The sequence below is a fragment of the Mandrillus leucophaeus genome, unplaced genomic scaffold (assembly GCF_000951045.1).
Source record: "Mandrillus leucophaeus isolate KB7577 unplaced genomic scaffold, Mleu.le_1.0 Scaffold588, whole genome shotgun sequence".
NCBI classification, from domain to species: domain Eukaryota; kingdom Metazoa; phylum Chordata; class Mammalia; order Primates; family Cercopithecidae; genus Mandrillus; species Mandrillus leucophaeus.
Genome location: NW_012106341.1, coordinates 1,529,851 through 1,546,439, shown reverse-complemented (window position 1 = coordinate 1,546,439; position 16,589 = coordinate 1,529,851). Strand labels below are relative to the sequence as shown.

Here is a 16,589-nt window from a genome sequence, read left to right as displayed (position 1 = left end):
AAAAAAAAAAAAAAAAAAAGAAGTCCTATGTTTCTCAGCTGTACTTCATTCTGGGCTTCCATGATCCTCCTGCCTTAGCCTCTGAGTAACTACCAGGAGTGCCACTGAACCCAACTGAAGCTAGCTTTTTGGCAAGGCTCAGGTTATATGCCTACTCTTGAGGCTGGGGCAGTAGAGTGAGGACTCCCCAACCCCATCCCAACCACATGGAATGATGGATTAATGTGGGACAAATGACACATGTGATTGCACTCTCCCATCAGAAAGACAAAAAAAATCCCTCTTCATTTCCACGCCTCAAGTTCCTAATTAGCTTTCTTGCATTTACTCTCAGACAACTTTAAGAGGAGAAATTGGCAATCCTTGCCAGCTTACCTTGTCTCTCTCTCTTTTTACTTTGTAATTCATTGTAATCAGGTTTTCACTTGCATTACTCTTCTGACACATCTAAAGGCCTGTAGTGAGTCCCATCCCTAGGATAGTGATTAAGAATTCATTGTAGAGCCAGCTAGCTGGGTGACTTTGGGCAAGTTGCCTAACTTCCCAGGATTTTAGCTGCCTTCTCTGTAAGTGGGAGGTTGATAGTTCCTACCAACTGGAGTTGTTGTAGGGAGCAAATGAAATTACACATGTAAAGCACCCAGAGCAGTGCCTGCCATAGGGAGTGCTTACAAGTACCAGATGTTATTAAGGAGTCACTGCATTTGACAACCTTGCCCCTCTTTGCTTCTGAAAGCCTTCTCTTCTCTATCATTTCCCATTGCCTCTTTCCTACTTCCCCTTCCCTAACCCACCTATGTCTCTTCAGTCGGCTCCTCTCTTGTCCCAGCACATGTGTACCCAGGCTGTCCTGTTCCAAAGTGTTCCTTTTATATTTTGCCATAGATTTCCCCCATGTGATTTCATTCACCCTGTTTATCACTGAGAGTTCTGAAATAGTACATCTCCAGCCCAGGCCTCTGTCCTGAGCCCCAGACCAGGCTCTTTGACAGCTGCTAGAGTATTCAGTGTTAGAAGTACCTCAAACATGCCCCAAACTGAAGTCGTGATCTTGCCTCCCATCTTAAGTTGGCTTCTGCTTCTGTAAATTTGATATCATTTAGCAGTGTTTACTCTCACTCATACTCTTGCCCCTTTTCTGTATTACCATGGCTGCTGCTTTTGAACCAATCTTTGTCATATGTACTTGGATAACCTACTTGGCCCTCCAGCATCTGTCTCCCTACTACAGCCCATCTTCCACACTCTCCCAGTTATTTTCATACAAAATAAAGCTCTAATCGGCCACCACCACCCACAGCTGAACTACCCAACTCCCTCTTCCACTCAGCTTAGCTTACAAACCAAGTCACCCTCTTTGCCAACACTTCCCTCACCCAACCCTGACCCCTGCCACACTGAACTTCTGAGTGTGACACACCATGTCTGGCTAACTTTTTGTATTTTTTGTACAGATGAGGTTTCACCATGTTGCCCAGGCTGGTCTTGAACTCCTGGACTCAAGCAGTTCTCCTGCCTTGGCTTCCCAAAGTTCTGGGACTGCAGGCGTGAACCACTGTGCCCGACCCTTTGTTTTTTCTTGATACTAGATTTGTAGCTTAGCAATAGCCCAAATACCTATTGTGATTTAGCTATTTACAAGTATTTCTCCTAATACAGTGTTTAACATACACTAGACATTCTTATTTCTTGAGTCACTGAATGAATAATGACTGAATGAGCTGATAAAATGGAAATACAATAAACACATACAATATAGAATAAGGTACATTTTTATGATCTTGACATTCCCCAAACTTCCCAAACTGTCTATGAAATGAATAATTTGTTCCTTATCAAAACATGTACAAGAAAGAAGTAACCCCTACTGCTTTGTCTCTTTTTGTGTTTATAGCAATTTCAGTACTTAAAAATTCAAATCATTTCTTTGACTGCTGTAATGCCTTGTTGAGGAAAGTTGATGTGTAGAGACAGAAGATACCATGACCTCTCTGGCTTACAGACTGCAGGGAAGTTTTTCTAAATTCTCTTCTCTCACATTGGTGGCATGTGCAGTATTGCAACATGGCCCTTCAAATCTAAAATATTCAGCTATGTGCAGTAACAGGTACCCTTCTGTGTCATCGAGAGAGGGAAGAAAGTTTTATCATGATAGAAATGCTCATACTCTGAGGATATATTAGAGAGTGAATACTTGAGGGTAGAAATAATCAAACAACTCTTCTTGATGCTGGATATTTTAGCCTAAAGGAAAAAATAATACATGGGTTTAGCTTTGAAATGTTTCAACAATTTCACTGATTGTCCAGAAGTCATTGTGTGCCCACTTTCCTCATGTGTTCATCTATTGTCAGTGTTACTTTCTGTGCCAAGATATGAAAAACTTGCTATTGACTTAGTCATGTTCTTGCTAATGTCCCATAGCACCGAAAATAAGGTGATTGTGCAGAGATGGGGGCCCACCTTCCAAAGATGGTGGAGGTTTCCCAAGGCACTTCCAATCCCAAAAAACAGTGAATTCACAAACATCCACATGTTTTCCCAGCTCTCATCTCAGTCATCATTTTAGCTTCTCCCCAGATTCTTTCATATTCACATTACTTTAAAAAAACCCTTCTAAGCCAGGTGCAGTGGCTCACGCCTGTAAACCCAGCACTTTGGGAGGCCGAGGTGGGTGGATCACTTGAGGTCAGAAGTTCAAGACCAGCCTGGGCAATATGGTGAAACCCCATCTCTACTGAAAATACAAAAATTAGCTGGGTGTGGTGGTGCGTGCCTGTAACCCTAGCTACTCAGGAGGCTGAGGCAGGAGAATCACTTGAGCCCGGGAGGCGGAGGTTGCAGTGAGCCGAGATTGTGCCATTGCACACCAGCCTGGGTGACAGAGCGAGACGCCGTCTCAACAACAACAACAACAACAACCACAAAAAACCCTCTAAAGTCATTTATAGTATACCTATGCACTGTGAATCTGCAGTGTCACTGGAAAATTACCCTCCTTCATGAAGTCAGCTATCTTTCTGCTCAGCCTCCCAACTTGTAAATTCTAAGTGGATGCTGTTAGTAGCATGTGCTTTCAACCATGATGCTGAAGGTTAGCTCTTGAACGTATTTTTCATAGCATGCGGTAGTCATATTATAGAACTAGAAACTTATGATATTTAACAAAGATGATTAGCATCTGTGACTTAACACTCACCAGCATAATAGACTTAACTTTCACCTGCTGCATGAAACCATCTGTGTCCATACATTCCCCACCTTCCTTTCCTCTGAATTATTAATACCATACCTTTTAGCACCTGGTAAAACACCATTGTGGGTTCACTATTGTTACATTTTAGTCTTTTCACAAAATGTGTATATTCTTTTGGGGGGACCACTATTTAGATTTTTATGTAAGTTGTGTATTTATTATGTTAAGAAAAAATACAAGGGGCCCAGCCCGGTGGCTCATTGCCTATTATCCCAGCACTTTGGGAGGCCAAGGCGGGTAGATGGCTTGAGCCCAGGAATTCAAGGCAATGTTGTGAGACCCCATCTCTATTTTTTAAAAAACAGGCCAGGCATGGTGGCTCACGCTGTAATCCTAGCACTTTGGGAGGCCAAGCTGGACAGATCACCTGAGGTCAGGAATTTGAGACCAGCCTGGCCATCATAGTGAAACCTCATCTGTACTAAAATACAAAAATTAGCCGTCCATGGTGACGTGTGCCTATAATCCCAGCTACCCAGGAGGCTGAGACCAGAGACTTGCTTCAACCTGGGAGGCAGAGGTAGCAGTGAGCTGAGTTTGTGTCACTGCACTCCAGCCTGGGTGACAGAGCAAGACTCCATCTCAAAAAAAACACTCAAGAAGAATTATATCATACAGATGAGAACCACCTAACCACCTTTTTACATATACAAAAATCACCCATAATCTCACCATCCAGAGATAACTTCTGTGGTTAACATTAGGGATATAATACTCTAGACTAAGAGATATATATATATGTGTGTGTGTATGTGTGTATGTGTGTGTGTGTATGTGTGTTTTAATTAAAAATGTTCCTATACATACTGTATTGCACTTGCTTTTTGCTTTTTCACTTAATTATATTGAAAAACTTCACCTATGTTATCTTTCTTCAGCCTTACTTTAAATGATCACGTAAAAACTTTAATGTATGCCTGTACAATAAGGTACATAACCAATTCCTGATTATTATTATTTTTTTTTTTTTTGTCTGAGACGGAGTCTCGCTCTGTCGCCCAGGCTGGAGTGCAGTGACCGGATCTCAGCTCACTGCAAGCTCCGCCTCCCCGGGTTCATGCCATTCTCCTGCCTCAGCCTCCCGAGTAGCTGGGACTACAGGCGTCCGCCACCTCGCCCGGCTAGTTTTTTTTTTTTTTTTTTTGTATTTTTTAGTAGAGACGGGGTTTCACCGGGTTAGCCAGGATGATCTCGATCTCCTGACCTCATGATCCGCCCGTCTTGGCCTCCCAAAGTGCTGGGATTACAGGCTTGAGCCACCGCGCCCGGCCCCAATTCCTGATTATTTATATAATTTGTAATTGTATCTCATGGATTATTTTCTTTTATTTTCTTGCTTGAGGAGACAACTATAATTGAATATATTTGTAGCAATAGTTTTAAACAAATTTTATGATGTTAATTTCTGAAATCAGATTAAGATTGAATATATTGAAACTCAATTATTTTTCTCACTCTAGGAGAGCACAAGCTTCATTTTATCCCTGCCCTGATTGGCCCCTTCCTAGAAGTGACCTTGATACCCCAGCCAGATCTTCGGAATGTCATGATTCCAATTTTTCATGATATGATGGACTGGGAGCAGAGGCGGAGTGGCAACTTTAAACAGGTAGGCAGAAGTGCTCCTCAGAAGAGTTGGAAGAGTTTCAGCTCTCCTGAAGCATCTGTGAACTTCCAGATTCAACTCCGAGTTGGGAAATGAACACTGGGCCAGCAGACCTAGATTCCAGCCCGGCCTATCCACTCCCAAGCCACACAGCCGTGGATACTTCTCAGATCCTGTGTTGTCCTGAGCCTCCAGTGAAGCCCTGAAACCATTTGATTCCTTTTCAGCTGAAAAATTTTGTGATTTCCCAGATCTGTATTTAAGAACTTGCAGAGACTTTATTTGCACCCAGTTGGACACAGAGCAGAAGAATCGAGAGTTAATGATTAAACTCATTGAGCTCTCAGTGGTCTGCACATTGTATATGGCGAATCACTTAGCTTTGAGCATTTGATTCACAGTATGTTTTATTGCTCTTTGCTTGAAGCATTGAGAATTAATTTAAAGGAAAGAGCTGTGGAAATTCTTACAAAGGAAATTCCAAGGGAATGAGCTTACCATTTCTCATTGACATAGGTTCTAACAGTTATGCTCCAATTTTGGGAAAACAGGCATTCTTATTACAAAAGCAGATCTCTTAAGGAATCCACTGCTTTTGCCCTGCCAGGTCCTTCATTTTGGAGATAGTAGGCCTACTGTCTGTTCACACAGTCACGGCACAAACCTGTGTGCCCACAGGGTTTGGCACTTCCTCATGCTTCTCCAGAAGAAGCCTCCCTCAAATCTCAGGAATGGTTGTCAACTGGTCAAGCAATCTGACTGCAGACATGCAACCCTCCTATTGCCAAAAGCATGGGTGTTTCGCCTGTATTGGTATACACATTTATTTACGAGAAAGCTGATAAATGAATGAAAGACTATTTAAAAATTGTACTTAGGAAAGAAAACTCCACTTTCTTTCCCCCCTGTCTTTACCTCTTGATTGAAATTTGGTTTAAAGGAATAATAATTGGACTTAGTCTTTTGACAAAGTCAAATATGCCTCCCAGTCCCTAAATGTTTTAACTGTCTCTGGCCATAGAGAAGTTTTTCATTTTCTGTCTCTTCCACCTCAGATAGATATAGATGAAGGAATATTTTTCCATTCCTGATATTCAAGTTCCAAAGGATTTACATCCTGGAAAATATAAATGTTTTGACTACCGTTTTCAGGAAATATGTCCTTTCTCTCTCGCTGCTTATTGCTGACTTAGACTATTGCTATGAATCTACCATCTGTACGTGGGTAAGGCAAGTTCTCAACTTCAGCAAAGATCTAGTGCAACCTCAAACTGTTTTGAGAAAGAAAATAGATGTAAAACACATCAAAGATTTAAATTAATGTATGTGGATATGTTAGTTTCCTGATGTCCTTATATATAGTGATGTTTAAAAAAAAGAAAAAGGAAACAGGACTTGCCAGTTTTTATAGCTCTTAAAAAAGAATTCAAACATTTAAACTGGGCTGCAAGCATTTGTGTTTGAATCAACAAATAGATAGATGTCTTTGGCAGCAATAAACGCTACCCAGCCGGGAGTGTGAAGTCAAGTAACTCTATCTAGATTAGTCCCTTAGAATTCCAAAGAGATGCCTGCTATTAGCCGTAGCCGATAATGTCACTTTCACAAAATTTACCTTGGCTTTTTCCTTGGCATAAATAAATATGTTTTAACTTGCCTAGAAATCCTACTTGTGAAGGGGAGGAAAGAGAATAATATTTGGGTATGTTTCAGGTGGAAGCCAAGCTAATTGACAAACTGGATAGCCTGATGTCAGAAGGCAAAGGTGACGAAACATACCGCGAGCTCTTCAACAGTATGTGAGTAATATGTTTATCTGAAGTTGATTCTATTCTGGGGATTTGGTGTCAGTACTGAGCCTCTCTGCACCACGGTAGCTGAGAGCTGCAAAGACAGCTTAGGTCTCACAGGAGTGCTTTGTCTTTGTGGAGTGTGAAATAAAGGATAATTGCCTAACTCTGGCGAATGGATCTTATTATGTTGATGATTAGGCATGTCTTCCTATTTTAATCTCTGATTAGGACAGGTTGCATATGTTACATAACAAATCTCACTCTTTTCATGCCTGATAATTTTAAAACCATTGCTGCGAGATAATGATTTTAAGTGGGGTTATAAGTGGGAGAGGGCAAAAGGGGAGTGATTGTAATGTTTGTGTGCACTTCTTTCCAAAGCCAGATACTGATGCTGATTTGCTGTTGAAAAATTAACCTAGTTTGCATTTGTTCTTCAACATCTGATTTAATTCATTAATACTGATTGTTCACTCAGCATTAATTGCTTCCTAAATGCCTTTTATTAGAATGTCTCAGAAGCAAATCACTTTTAGTAAATTCTGTATTTTGGATTTGTATGGAAGATAGAGAAATAATGGAATGCTGTGAAGAGGCTTTAAGGTTGCCCTACCCATAGAATCTGATCATAGCCACAGGATGAATTGCTTGTACCAAGTATTCATGCGTTGTGTTTAAATGGCCAGAAGATACAGTGAGAATGTTTTAGTGCTTTGGGATTTTACTTCTGGCACTTGTTTTCTCTACAGTTTCCTATGGATCTTAGTCATTTTCAAATCTAACATATGTGCTAAGTATTTCTTTTTGAAAGAAGAATTCGCTTATTGTGCTTGAAAAATTTTTGCAGTTCTTTCAGAAGTGCAAAATAATTCAGTAACACATTTTTCTAAAACAAAATATATTTGTGTTTGTATTTATGCCCAAGTATCACCCAAAACTAAGTATCAGTGTGTTAGTATTGATGGCCAGGTCCAAAACTTTGTAATTCATTTTATGATCATGAATTTACAACAGTAGAAACATTAATATATAGGCTTGAAGAATATTATTAGTGACTAATAGGTTAGATAGATTTTAGCATGCCTGATTAAAAATTATCTTGAAGCTTTTAAGAAAATTACATTAAAAGGAAAAGCCAAGAAGGGTATAGAGATTTCCTGTGGTGGTGGTGGGTGATAAAATATATTCTTTGTACTGGATTCTGAGCAATATCATTTTTTTCTGATATGGTAATTAAACCAGAAGTTTTCATAATTATCCACTAAGACCTCATTCATTCTAGTGTACAAAGCTTCAGTCTTTTATGACAGCTTGGAGTTTAGCAAGAATTCTGATTAAAATCTCATGCAGTGTAATAAATTGCTTTTGAAAACTGCTCTCATTTCAGTTACTAGTCCTTGGTTTGAACAAAGAACCAAAATGAGAAAGCACTCAGTGAAATGAATCTCTTGAGATTTGTGATTAATTATTTATAACAAATTCACAAGATTAATAAATACTCACATAGTTCTTTAGTGCCTCTTATCTACTTTAATAAAGGCTTGATAGTATGCAATTTCAATTGCTTGTGTATAAATATGACTTTGAAATAGAAGATGTGCCTCGACATTAGAATCAAACCAATAATTAAAATATTAAGCCTCTATAATTAGGAATATTTTAAGGTGTCTGATTCATTCAATAGAGATTTTTATACTTTTGTTGATTTTTAGGATATTACTGGAAATGCTACTATAAATAATTTCCTTTCATGCTTTTACGATCAGCATACTGGGAATAAATCAAATCTGAAGTGATACTTAAGTGTCATTACTACCTGAGCACAAGAAAGAAGGTGCAAATATTACTTTATTTCAGGAAACAATAAATTGCTTTTTTGGCAACAGAAATCACAATGAATTAGTATAATCACAATGAGTCACTGCACACGATATGAATTAAGAACACATGCCGTTATATGGTACAAATTCTCATTTGTTCTGTGTAATTCATGTCTAAAACTTTTTAAAATTTGTTCTGAAGCTGAAAAGCTGTAAGTAGTTCACTGCTTTCTAAATTGTAGTGCTTGCCAAAATGGCCCGCTTGGAGTAAAACTTTAAATTTGTCTAGTACCTTCCTTCCTAAGAACTCAACTCGTCTTTCCCTAAGCCCAAACATTATCTTCATTAATGCATACTACATCTTTTTGAAATAAGTTTCAAAAAGATATATTCATTTTGATAACACTGAAATTCTAGATTATAGACACCGACATGCAATATCCAGAAGAGAGTATCACAACTAAATTCTGCTTCCCCTGGCTCCACTTGATTCGCTCATTCCACTGTATTTACTGGGCACTCCCCAGGGCTGGGCATGCAGCAGTGACTGTGCTGTAGGAGCACACAGTAGGTCTACCTACAGTCTTGGGGGTTCCAAAGGGACTTTCCAGAAGAAGTAACGTTCATCTCAGGTCTTTCTTAGTCTTTCACTCTGCCTTCTCCTATGTAGTTCTAAACAATTCAGTAAGACTCCACATTATTTCAAGGTTTTTAGTGATCACACATTTAATTACCATTTGGAGACAGAGAATTCACTATGTGACACCGTACCTTACATCTTTAACTCTTCTCTTTGGATTAAAAAGAGCATGTACAGACACAGCTGTTATGTATTAGAGTGATGACTTCTACATAACCCCGTTATGATACCAAGAGAGGGAGATTGAGGGTCAAATCCCCAACACACACACAAATTTCTTTCATAGAGTGAAAACCTGGTGAGCAGTGTCATCCCTGCAGGGCCATTATCTTGCTTCCCAGTGTTAGGAATTTCTATTGCACAGAAGAAAGAAGCCTTATCAATTAGCAATGAGAAACCCCCTTTCACTGTTATTAGGGCTCCCTATATGCTCAATGTGGGCACGTGGGCGTTATCATAGAGCAAATGAAAATAGCCACTCTCACCCAGGTTACCTAGAAAGAGTCTTGTCTTTTTGCTGATAGCCTCTCTTTCTCAGTTTGTATCAGGTAAACAGAAATGGCAAGCTTCCCGAGAGAAGGAACAAGGCTGGCTGAGCACACAGATGATCTGGGTTTTAGACTCAGTCCTAGCATTTGGTCTTGAGTTAGTCAAGGAAACAGGCTGTGCATAACTTTGCCTCTTCTTACAAGACGATTGTGTAGTTCTTACTGCATCAGAAGTCTGTGCAAATTAATGAAACTTATGCCCATAAAAGAAGTCTCCATGTATTTTTAGAATTATTACCTAACCTGAGTTCTTTGTTTTTCAGCCTCTAAAGTATGAGGTGTAGGCTGTCACGGGGAAATTTCTACATCATTCCGCATTGCTTTTTGGCAGGCAGATTTTCATTTGAGTTCAATACAATTTGCACTTTAAGCCTGAAACAGGTGCTGCTCAGAGTTTTTAAAAGAAAGCACATTTTAAACAAACTAGGGGACCTTCCCCTGCAGGACTGGTCAGGGCAGATTCCATGCCTTCCATATACAGTCTCCACCCTTAACCTAAGAAACAGTTTAGAATAAACCAGAAAAACAGGATGAGAGATGCATAGGAAACAGAGGAGGAGACAAGACAGAAGGCTGGGCACTAGAATGCCAATAGCAAGAGAAAGAGATGGGGGATGATGGAGAGAAAACTTGGAAGAGAACATAGCCACAGACAAGAGAAAGCTTTGACAAAACAGCTTTCTTCTTGAATGTTTATTTTTGAACTAAGTACATATATGATATGCTTAGATTGTACTTGTAAGAAATGTTTTCTCTCTTATTCCTGAAATTAAGATGAAAGACAAATAAGATTCTAGACAGAAATGACGATCATTAAATTTCGAGGGGTAGGGAAGTATCCACATATTGCCATGCTTATGTTCTTACTTTTATCTTTTGGGGAAAGTTCAATCATAAAGCCTTTGCCAAATACTGTGTTAATTTGCTGAGAAGTGGGAGTGAAAGTAACACAGATTCTAATTATCATGATTGTTATTATTTTGTGTTTACATAGTACCTCTGCTCCAAGGTGCTTAGGATTAGGGGAAATGTAGGAGGAGAGATGTGGTTCGGTACTTGTCATCAGTCTGCTCTAACAACCACACAGAAAATCTCTGTGATCAGTGACAAAATGAATGAAACTGTTGAGTGAGTGCACAGATAGTACAATATGTATTGAGTGGGCAAATGTTAAGTGAAAGGAAAAAACGCAAAACGTCATACCGTCTGTACAAGGATTTTCCTGTAGCAGTTGCATTGCAGTAAAATTGCTTGGATGAAGATGCATTCCACTGAGAGGTAGGAAAATATTTTTATGTGAATAAAGCAAGATCTTGCTTAAAAGTAAACTTGGAGGCACTCCTGTTTTTGCTTTTTGCAGTGTTATTTGATGTGGTAAGACGCAAGCCTCTGTTAGTGTAAGAGGGGAAGCTAGGAAAAAATGTCTTTGAGCTGTGAGATGCTTGTGTATTTTGAAAATATGATTATATGCATGTGTTTGTATTTTATGACTTGGATAATCTGAAAATCAATTTGCTTTGTCAATGCTTCCTGGATTAGAATTCCACTATTTGGTCCCTATCCTAGGTAAGACATTGTTTGCAAATTATGCTACTTGTGAGATGTTGCAGTGGTTGCTAAGGCATTTAAGGTACTGATGAAAGTAAAGTGGTTGTCATGGTGACTGATAAAAATAAATGTTGAAAATGCCCCGGGTTCTTTCTTTTCCAGTCTACTAAAGAAAATTGAGCGGGAAACATGGCGGGAAAGTGGCGTTTCATTAATTGCTACTGTAACTCGTCTAATGGAGAGGTTGTTAGATTACAGGTAAGCCAAGTCGCATGTTTTTCTGAACTCCAGTTCATGCTAAACTCCAGTTAGAAAATCAAATAGAATACAATCAACGTTCCACTCTTGTGAATCACTCAATTGATTATCAGACCATGGAACCTGGTGTACTAAGATAATGAACTTCTAACCAGCTGGTTCAGAGCCGTTAATTTGAGCTTTTGCTTCTTTTTTGTTGCTTTGTTTTGTTTTTTGATAGTTCTTTCAAAGTCTTGGTGAATTGAGAGGATTCTCAGAGTCCCTGAGAGTTCTCAAAAAAAAAAAAAAAAAGAATCTTTATTTTGGTATTTAAACTTAGCCCCTAGAACCAGTAGAACCAATCCATTTTCGGGTGAAAAGAGTGTAACGGAGAATTGTACAGTCTTGCTATTCTCTTAAAAAGGGGACGTGGGTGGGATGAAACTTACACTGTCACCTTCCGTAGACCTATGTTTTTTATTTTTATATTATCTAAACTGTTAAAGTAGTTCATCCCACTTAAATACATGGTGGTTTGGTGTTATTTTAGGAATGAAACCCTCATTCTCGTTGTTAATGGCCAGGCTTACCAACCACTTCTCATCCCACTGTAGAAAGTGTACAATAACACACTTTCACTCTAACTTCCTGAGCCCATGTCCATTGAGAGGGAGCATAATCTTGACATGGCAATGCAATTCTTAACGGAAGCTGATGCTCAGGAGTCTCTGACTCCCCAGATTCCCCAGAGATTAGATTATCAGTCCTTGAAGCATGCAAATTGCCTCTGGTCTCTAAAAGTGGCTTCTTTTTTTTTTTCTTCCTTTCTTTCTTTTTTTCCCCCCAAAAAGAAAAAATTGTGTTTGCCCCTAGGAAGGAAGTTCTGAGTTCTGACTATTGCTTTTTGTTTTTAGGGACTGCATGAAAATGGGAGAGGTAGATGGCAAAAAGATTGGCTGCACAGTTAGCCTTCTGGTTAGTAAACTATTCCCCTTTTTTTCCTTTTCTCCTAATACTGGTATTTTTTTTTCCCAGAAATACTATGTTTTGTTTGTGTTTAATCTGCAATGTGATGTTTCTTAGAAGAGTTATTTCTAAATTTACAAGTGTTTTTAAGAGAAGCATAGTGAGCTACAGGTTAAATTAAAGCCCAGGAAATCCTCAGTCCCCGACATTACAAAGTGCATCCCCTGCATTCCCCGCAGCCCTAATAGGAGACCCCTGTGGGATCCCAGAGTGATGCTGTTTGGTTTCCTGGTTGTACTACTTCACCCTCCTAGAGTCTTGTTGCTGTCCTGGGAAAAAGCACTGTGTCCCCTGTTAGAGGTCTTTCTACTTTTGTGTAACAATTTCTTTCTGTTCTTCTTTTCCTTTCTCACAGAGTGATATGCAGTCCATATTTTCTTAAATATTAGTGATCTCTTCATTTGTGAACTTATGACAGTTTTCTATTTAACACGCTAATTTTCACTCTAGCTTTTTTGCAAATTGAATTCATAATAGCACTTTTGTTAAGGTTTGCTTTATAACTAGGATGACCAAGGAGGACATTTTTGAGAGTAAAATTAAACATTCTGTAAGAATAACAGGCTAATCCAAAGCTGTCCTGGGCAAGCCAAAATTTATATAAAATGTCACATAACTAACTATTAAATAGAATGATATTCTTACCGCAGAGCAAAGGAGTGGCCCTACATTTAGACATTTATTTTTCATATTTTAGCATAAGTCAAATTAATGTTTTTCATAAGTTCCTTTAATCAGATCTGAAGTACAGGAAAATATGAAATACAGGAAAAGTCTAGTTCTGTATTTATGAATCTCATGGTTTCTTTTTGTTATATTTTATAGAATAAAGGAATCCTTGCCATCTATTACATTCTAAGTTCTGCACAGTCATCCTTATCCTTACTCTGATCATTTGAGTTCCTCACATACCATATTGTTCTCTATTTGCTTGCACCTTGAAATTCTTTTTTGTCCCTACTTTGATTTTGCCTTTTCTTAGCTCATCAGTTTCTGTCTTTTTGTTTTGTTTTGTTTTGTATTACTTTGTCTCCTTCTGTCACAGTCCGTCTTCAAAGCTCAGGGCTTCTGCTTTCTTGTGACGGTCTTTTCATCAATTTTCCTCATTTTTTGCTGCACTGCTCCTCATCTCTGAGTCTAGGATGGTATCTGTCTTTATCACACCCACTGCCTCCTCCACATTTTTAGTCTAATTGTTACATCTCCACCTCCAATATCGGTCCCTAAAAATAGTGAAACCTAAGCATCCTCTATCAGGCCACATCTTGTTCACTGTCTTCCATAATGTTTTCATTAGACCCAACGGTAACCTGTAGGCCATCAGCCCAGGCTCACTGGGTCAGACCATTGACCTCTGCTCTCAATACTCATTTCTAACCTTGAACATAGTCATTCCCTCTCTTAAATTTCCTAGTTGATTCTCCAGTTTCTTACCTGCTTTTGCCAGCCTCTCATCAGAGTCAAGACCTTCAGCCTGAGTTTCTCCCATGTCTCTGCTTGTATGTCAGTGTTGGGAGAAAAGCTAAGTGCTTTAGGTCTTCTCTGTCTTCTTAACCCTGATTCTGCCTCAACTCCAGGCACAAAGTCTCATAAATAACCTCAAAGCCTTTACCTTTCCCCAAAGTAATGCTCTCCATTCTTCCATCTTCTTTCACAAGTACCTTCCATTTGGAGGCGAACAAATAAATGTAGACCTTATGTTCATTTCCACAATTGGTATAAAAGAAGAGATCACTTCCTTGGATGAAAGAGTTAATGCTCTGCCTTTAATGTATTTAGTCTCCCAGTAGGAATACACCTGAGATTTAACATAGTATAATCAGTGGCCACATTACTAACCACTTGGGACGTTATCCTGATAGCTTTGCACTGACCAAGAATAGTCCTTCTAGAAAATTTTAACACTTCAAAAGCTCTACTTATTTCAGACTAGCAGAAGAATACTTATTAAAGAACCAAAAATATCACTTTGAAGCTAATCGTTTTAGCCTCTACTCCACATGGAAAGTTCTTGATTTTTTTCTAGTAGCAATGTGGTTCTCTTCAATTACTCACTTCCTCTTAGAGACTTCTCTTAACTTTTTGGAAAAGTCAGTTCCAGATTGTCTTCAGGAGAGCTTTGGCATCCCTTACAAGATTGGAGTTAAATTGGTTTTTTTAAAAAAGTAATATTTGATATGACTAATACTAGGAAATGTAATTATTGTTTTGTTCTTTGTGTCACACACTTTGTCAGACATTTGAAAGATTATCATCTGCTGACTGGAGATTTTTTTTTTTAAGATAACTATTTATTTAGAGTGATTGCTTGTTTTGTTCTCAAAGCTGCTTCTTACCAGAAAGCTATTAGAGCAAATCATCCTTTAATAATATAAAAACCTGCTGTGGAGTTGTTAGATTTGTGTTTATGGTACAACAATTCTTGCTAATTAAAATAATTTTGGTTATAATAAGAGAGATGTGAATAGCATTATTTACTAAACTTTTTAAAGAATGCCAAGATCTACAGGAGACAAGAGTAAAAGAAGGAGGATAATGGTATAAATTGAAAAAAAATTTATGTTGTATTTGACTTAATATCAGTGTCTCAAAGTTGGAAGAGTCTTCAGATTGAAGAACGGACATCTGTTAGGTAATGGGCAGAAAGTACATTTGATAGCAGATCCTTAGGCTTCAAGCCCAAGTACCATTTCAACAGCCACACTTGCTAGGTTGGTCCATTATTACCAAAGCCCTGTCTAGCTAATCAGCTTTAAAACGTTTTTAGAATTCCTGGTCTTTCCTCCTTAGAAAAGCCTGTCACTCCCGCAAGTCAACAGATTTATTCCCTCATCACTGATTTCCCCTTCTTCCACACACCAACTAGCATCAATTAAAACAGTAACAATAAATAGTGATAGTAGTTCAAGTGTCTCCAGCAGAGATTTCATAATGCACAATGATTTGTTCTCTAAACATGTCTTGTTTGGAGACTGACAACATTATGCTTTTACTAGAACCCAACTTCATTTATATTCACTTTTATGTTGACTAAGTTCAGTGAGGACTTATGTGCTTTATAATGTGGTGAAGAAGTAGCTTTGGATGCTTATGAGTATGCCTTTAAAATGCCAGCCTAGGCCAGGATCAGTGGTTCATGCCTGTAATCCCAGCACTTTGGGAGGCCGAGGCAGGTGAATCACTTGAGGTCAGGAGTTCAAGACCAGCCTAGGCATCATGGCAAAGCCCCATCTCTACTAAAAATTCTTAGTTGGGTGTGGTGGTGCACACTTGTAATCCCAGTTACTCAGGAGGCTGAGGCAGGAGAATCACTTGAACTCGGGAGGCGGAGGTTGCCGTGAGCTGAGATTGCACCACTGCACTCCAGCCTGGGTGACAGAGTGAGACTCTGTCTAAAAATAAAATAGCCAACATAATGTGTCCAGGTAAGTAAAAGTTGAGTTTTTGTTAAAAACATTTTAGAGATGTTTCCTAAGATCTAAATACTTCTTAGGAAACAAAATATTTTCAGTAAGCATGTTTCTATAATAATAATTTGAAATAAAATCTCTTAGTCCCTTTATGTTTTGGACATAAACTAGAAACATTTGAAGTCCAGCACGTAGGAAATGCAGAATAACATCTTAAAAATAAAGAGCCTTTTTATTTACCCTCCTTCACATTCTTTTACATTGCTTTTACTCATCCTTACCTGTATGTCTTAGAGACTTTTTGCTTTTTTTTTTTTTTTTCTTTTTTGAGATGGAGTCTTGCTCTGTCACCAGGCTGCAGTGCAGTGGCATGATCTTGGCTCACTGCAGCCTCTGCCTCCTTGCTTCAAGCAATTCTTCTGCCTCAGCCTCCCAAGTAGCTGGGATTACAGGTGTGTGCCACCACACCCAGCTAATTTTTGTATTTTTAGTAGAGATGGGGTTTCACCATGTTGGCCAGGATGGTCTCGATCTTTTGACCTTGTGATCCACCCACCCTGGCCTCCCAAAGTGCTGGGATTACAGGCGTGAGCCACCGTGCCCAGCTGAAACTTTTTTCTTTAGAGCAAAATATCTTTGAAATTTAAAATGAAATAAACTGTCCTTTGAATATAAATCAACAAAGTTAATAAATGGGTTAATCTG

The 16,589-nt window shown here is 38.8% G+C and overlaps 1 protein-coding gene across 2 annotated transcripts in view; it reads left to right on the top strand.

The window, feature by feature from the left end:
* Nucleotides 1-16,589, top strand: part of DOCK4 (dedicator of cytokinesis 4) — a 491,532-nt gene that overhangs the window by 422,156 nt on the left and 52,787 nt on the right. Inside the window, exons 32-36 of one of the 2 annotated variants that reach the window (XM_011999202.1) lie at nt 4,717-4,865; nt 6,576-6,661; nt 11,203-11,229; nt 11,374-11,469; nt 12,363-12,423. In XM_011999202.1, coding sequence (XP_011854592.1) covers nt 4,717-4,865; nt 6,576-6,661; nt 11,203-11,229; nt 11,374-11,469; nt 12,363-12,423 — 419 coding nt within the window. The remainder of the gene's footprint in view (nt 1-4,716; nt 4,866-6,575; nt 6,662-11,202; nt 11,230-11,373; nt 11,470-12,362; nt 12,424-16,589) is intronic. The other variant, XM_011999203.1, reaches the window with a different exon arrangement.